This window comes from Cydia pomonella, unplaced genomic scaffold (genome assembly GCF_033807575.1).
Source record: "Cydia pomonella isolate Wapato2018A unplaced genomic scaffold, ilCydPomo1 PGA_scaffold_199, whole genome shotgun sequence".
NCBI classification, from domain to species: domain Eukaryota; kingdom Metazoa; phylum Arthropoda; class Insecta; order Lepidoptera; family Tortricidae; genus Cydia; species Cydia pomonella.
In genome coordinates, this window is record NW_026907839.1 from 454,685 (window position 1) to 460,684 (window position 6,000).

At 35.7% G+C, this 6,000-nt stretch overlaps 1 protein-coding gene across 3 annotated transcripts in view; it reads left to right on the forward strand.

Annotated features, from left to right (window-relative positions):
- The window catches only part of LOC133533683 (serine/threonine-protein kinase BRSK2-like), a 69,498-nt gene extending 66,805 nt beyond the window's left edge, over nt 1-2,693 (forward strand). For 2 of the 3 annotated variants that reach the window (XM_061872709.1, XM_061872708.1), the window contains exons 25-26: nt 965-1,052; nt 1,920-2,693. In XM_061872709.1, the coding sequence (XP_061728693.1) occupies nt 965-1,052; nt 1,920-2,053 (222 nt within the window). In that variant the 3' untranslated portion in view covers nt 2,054-2,693. Of the gene's footprint in view, nt 1-950; nt 1,053-1,919 lie in introns of all 3 variants that reach the window. The other variant, XM_061872710.1, reaches the window with a different exon arrangement.
- Nucleotides 2,694-6,000: the final 3,307 nt, after the last annotated feature.

A 6,000-nucleotide genomic window follows, 5' to 3' on the forward strand; every position in this document is an offset into this window, starting at 1 on the left:
TAGGCGAAATGAGAGCCAAGTTTAATGTTAAGAATATGTGTTTGTTGACTCGCGGACAAAAGAATTGAGATCTATATGGGTGCCAAGTTCTGTGGTGTGTAGAAACTTCTGATTTTACATAAGATTTGTCTTGGCTAGTTTTTACGTATATGTTATTTTGGTCTTTGTTACTTTTCTAAAATTTGGTTTGACCTGTTTTTATTATGAACTTGGATTAAATCTACATACTTAATTTGCTGTTCGGAGGCTGATCATTCCTTTAGGAATTTAGTTTAAATGTCTTTTACAGTACATATGGGGCTACTTTATAGCACTAGTGCGAGAAGTAGCATATTATGTTACTGTGTCGAACATTTAAAGGGCCATATGTACTGTAAAACGTTGTACGATACATGTGCGAATAGGTAATTCGCAACTAGTGTCGATTTAAAACACTCCCTTCGGTCGTGTTTTAATTTATCGCCACTCGTTTCGAATTTCCTATTTTTCGCACTTGTATCGTAATGTACTATTATGATAAAATGAGGTTCAATTGCCAGTTGCGGCTCTTTTTGTCACTTTACAAGATTACTTAATACTTAAAGGTATTAGACAACGTGTTTTTCGTTTGTAACTTTTTGGGATTCCTAAAACTGGTGATTTCCACTGCGATTGGCTTTTCTTCTAAAAAGTTTGCCGACCCCTGACATTTATGTACTTACCTTTTTTTCAATGGGCAAAGTTATCCTAAGGTCTAAAATATTTTAACTTTACCCTTTAAAAATTACGAATGTCTGTCCGATTGTCAAGACAGAAAAGCGCCTAAAGGAAATCTAAACAAACGCTCGATTAATAATCTATTTCCGGTGCGCGAGTGAGACAGCGCTGCAAGTCTAAAGCGCTGTCTCGCTCGCCGTTGATGATACAAAAATGCTGCATTGCTGTAACGCTATCAATATGCATGATGACAGTCGTCCGATTGCAGCAAAGTGTGCGGCGGCGGCGCGTCGACCGCGAGCCGGCGTCCGCCTCCCTCGACCACGAGATCATGAGCTGTCCCAGAGAGCTGCCCGGTGAGTAATCATCATGAAAACATGAGCATAGTTGTGAGTGAGCAAAGTTCTAGGCGGGCAAAATTGTGGGTGAGCACAGTTATGGTGGGCAAAGTTGTAAATGTGTTAAATTGTCGGCGAGTATAGCTGTAGGTAGGCAAAGTTGTAAGTATACACGTAACTAGCTTATAGCAAAGTCTGTGGCGGCGACGCGTCGACCGCGAGCTGTCCCAGAGAGTTGCCCAGTAAGTTTTGTATTAAGAGCGTAAATATTGGGTGGGTGGGCAAAGTTGTAGAAATTGCTGAGGCCAATCAGCAATGTTGTCAAAGGTTTTAATAATAAAATGGCGATTACTCCACTTTCCACTAATATTAAATACCTACGCTATTTTTGTATGAATCAGGCTGAATGACAGTATTCTTAGTATATTAGTTATGAATTTACCTGATTTTACCCGACGCTGCAACAATCATCTGCTATAGATGTGGTGGCCAATTCTCTCAGTTATGAAAAATATTGTGTTTCATCCATCGCCGTATCCACACGGTACAATAAAAATATAACTCTTTTAAATGGAATTTATTTTTGTATTAATAGTTAAATTCCTTCTCATTCACATTTTGACAAAAGTGCCTGAATCCTACTTTTGTATCTGCCGTCATTTTACTCAAACTCTACGACTTTATCCAATGTTATCAAAATCCATAAGGGCTTAATCTATCTAATATTATAAATATTATTTATGTAATAAACCGGCCCTAATCTTACTTTCTTTTTCTTCATGAGCTGTGGCAAACTGCTAAACTGTTCGCAAATTAGGCAGCCGGTGGAAATCCTGTTCTATAGACGATTTATGGAAGTCTTAACGAAGCCTATTTTTTTTTCAGGCACCCATACAAAACGCTCTTCCTCCGAGCACAGAGACTCGCTAGACTCTCGTTCGTCCCTCAAAGACGACCTGCGCCGCAACAACAGTTTACGAGAGCGCCGCGGCGAGCGCGACTTGCCGCGCGTCGCGTGAGACTTTCAAGACAAGCACTTGGTACGACACTTACTTGGGCATTATCGTCCTAATATTGTCGAAATTGAGGTAGCGTGTTGAGATCTAGTTTTTAAACGTTTGACGCTTAGTTGACTGAGGTTACAGTTGATTTGACAAGCATGCGAATGAGGCGAATAATGAGAGATTATTACCATTTTTTCAGCGTCCAAATACTCCAGATATTTGCCTCGTCATTCGTCTCGCGACTCGTTGTAAATGTAAATGCGTGACCTCTTGCTTAGTCATACTATGTCGGGGAAGTTGAAGTAACTTGTGGGCAAAGTTGTATTTTAGAACAGTCTATGATGTCTCGTAAAAACGAAAATTTCACGTGTAGGAGGTTTTTTCAAAGAGACTCAGAAATTGCGTGTTTGATTACTTCGATTAATAATGCAGAAATAACGCTAATACCCGTGGAATACTCCTGTTGTTATATCATGACGGCAAAGTTGCGATAGTAGACACAATTTTAGTAATATCATATTCATATGGGCAAAGTATACGTGGCGTCTGGAGTGGGCAAAGTTGCCATAAAATGTAGGCAAAATTGCTACATCTTGTTGGTAAAGATATAATAAATTTTGTTTTCATATGGGCAAAGTTATGTCCAAGATGTATGTAGGTATGTTGATGAATTTCAAATATAATCCGTTTGTATTTCAAAGTTTTCATATATGTTTGAATTTGAAATTCATCAATATTATAACTTTGTAATCTACTATGACAACAACTCTCTGCTCTTTGGGCAAGATCATTATTGTTCTTGTCATACAAAATATGGCTGTATTGGATTAGATACCATTGGTATTGTATTTTACACTGTTTGGTATTGGTAGCACACCATACAATGTATTATATAATAGTACAAATACATTGTACATGTACTTTTGTATTATACATTTTGTACTATACACATAGTAAACAAAGTTTGACACAATTGTATGTGACAGGTTTATTGTGAGACGTCACGTTGAAATGTATTAGATATCGCAAATCATTTCATATACGTTGGTTGTATTAAAATCTGTAGAATGTTTTTTTAGTTAGACCTGAACAAAAAAAAGGATGGAAGCGGTTCTCTAACGCCAAAAACCATTCTACCTATTTAATACTAATAAATAAACAAATAATACGCGTGTTGTTGAGATAGTTTTTGTACAGTTTTAAATCGCTAATATCTTTGGTGTAAATTGCAAAACATTTTAATATACTAAATTTGCCCGTGTGAGTTCTCATTCGGTATTTAAACATATTCAATTCAATTAAATGCTAAATCAATACTAAGTTAGATATTTGTTTTAACATGTTCACTGCCAACGTTTTCGTAGCGCTACGCTCGTGGCCAATCCCAGCGTTTTTCCGCTTTGTGGAGGAAAGCGACTACAAACATAGGATCCGCCGAGCGGGTTCTGAGCACTCAATGTGTTATGTATTTATTACTTAGGGAGTTTTGATTTTTAGCCAGTGATGTTTTTACTTTGATATTCATATAAGTGAAAACATATGACGTTTTGGGTGGGCAAAGTTGCAATATTAGGCATAATTGAAAAACAATCTTGGCATTTACACCAGAGATAAGCATCTAGTCAAATTCGTTTTTTACGCCAAAATCTTAAAAGTATTAAGAATAGGTAATTAGTTGGCTTAGGCTTGGTATGGAGTGCACAAAAATGAAAACGGATGGACTTATGAATTGGCTATTTACAGTTGACATTGGCGTAACTATGACGGCACGAATGCTTTCTTGAATTATTAGTAAGAAAACCATATTTTTATATCCCAGTACAGTCGCCATCAGATATATCGGAGCGGCAAAGGTGCTCACAAATATATGAACACGCTGCTATTGTAATGAAGTTAGAGTACGTGTACAGATATGTTTGAGCACCTTGGCCGCTCCGATATATCTGATGGCGATTGTACAAGACAGTTCGATCAGCTAATTCAGCATTTTGTCAATTATGTGATTTTATGAATATGGGGGTTAACGTTACAACCAAAAATAATAGTTTAACCTTTTGACCGCCAAAGACGTCATATGACGCGCGCGGCTACAGCCCAATATCAACCTTCATGCGTACCGACAAGGTTCACGATTACGCGCCGCGTGCGATAGGCGTGGCGTTCAAAAGGTTAAATAGCCTTAATTTGTTTTTTTATGGGGATACTTGTATTTAAATTTTCCCATAGCAAAACCGCAAAAACATGACGAAATTGTTGCAAGCATCTGATTATTCTTAGTTACGCCAATGACAGTTATAGGATTTTAAAAATCTCACAGACGCTTCCTTACAAACACGATTTTCGAGAAAATTCGGCAAACTTCCAATCTTTAACCGACTTTGGAGTGGATGTATATATTTATTGGCGAATCTGCTGAACAATTATGATATACAGTAGAAGATTTTTGGGACACGATCGTAAATAGTATTATTTCCTATTTTATGAAATAACACATAGTTTAAAACAATTAAATATAGGCATATTCTCTCGATCTGGCGGTATGCATTGAAGATGCTATAAAGAAAATAGGAAATACCAAAAATCTTCAAATATAGGAGTGCTTTCGGTATCAGAGTCGGTTTTTTAAAGGTATTTCGAAGCCAAATTTCGAGTTTTTAACGCCCAATGAGAATTAGCGAATTTTTTTATATATACTATATATAATAGCTGTATCTAGTAAGCTTAATTGATGTACGTTAAAAGTTATATGTGTTGGGGGTATACCTTAGTTTTAAGATCGAAACTTGGAGATGGATTAATTTTACCGTTGACTTCTCATCATAATTATGTTGTACCATTATTATTGCATTTTTTTAGAGTTATTATATTGCATAGGTACATTATTAAATTTAAATTGACTAGTATTTACATCAGTGGGGTATTTAATTTAAAGTACAGTACATATTTTTTATTTAAATTTGGGAAATTTGTAGTTATTTCTACCTAGAATCACGAAATCTTTCGATCCTAATAGGAGAAAAAAACCCTACAATTCTCTGTACGTTTTTCGTTTCTTCCATTCCGTTATCGTCATACAAAGTCTATGAAAAATCTCTTTTTTTATTCTATGAGAATCGAAAGAGCTCGTGACACGGTATTTTTATTTCTAAATAATTTTACGCGAAATTAATTATTTCATACCCAAAGCATGTAGTCATCAGTTAAAATAAAATTCTCAAATGGGCTGGTCTTTCAATTAAGATGTATCCCCGACGTGTATCATTATTGAAACCGCCCATTGTATGTTAAATGCTATCCATGTACTGATTTATTATTAACATAGGTAAGGCCTGGAGATGTAAACTTAACGCTGTATTTTTGCAAAGAATGTGTTTAAAGAAACCCTATAAAATTTTCGGACAGGATTTTTGACCGACAGTCAAATGTATTATTTTGTTTATGGGCAAAGTTATAACAAAAACGTGATAGTTATTATATTTCGTTTTTCTTATAACTTTGCCCACAAACCACTTGATATAAAATGTATTTAAAAGTATTGATGATGATGATGTTAGGCAACATTTCTTGTTAATTATCAGGTCATAAACGTATATATCTATGCTATGACCTTGACAGTTCATGTTTATAAGTTCCCAGTCTTATTCAATCTTACGAGCAATACATTTTCTTTGGGACTGCCTTCGGTCATCTGTCTTGTCTTACCTACTGCCATATTAACCATAGGCATTGCTTAGAGATTCTGCAGAAATCGGTTAATGGTATACAATACACGTATATATTTATGTATTTTCTACTTCTGATCGTCATATTGTAAATTCCAAGTGGATTACAGTACTTAAAGCAAAAACTGTCCAGTAAAACAAGTAGATGTTACCATTCCGATTTCTGCTCCTATGTATAAATAAATTATATAGTGTGCACATAACTTAGTCGAAACCGGTGTCCACATTAAATATTTGTAT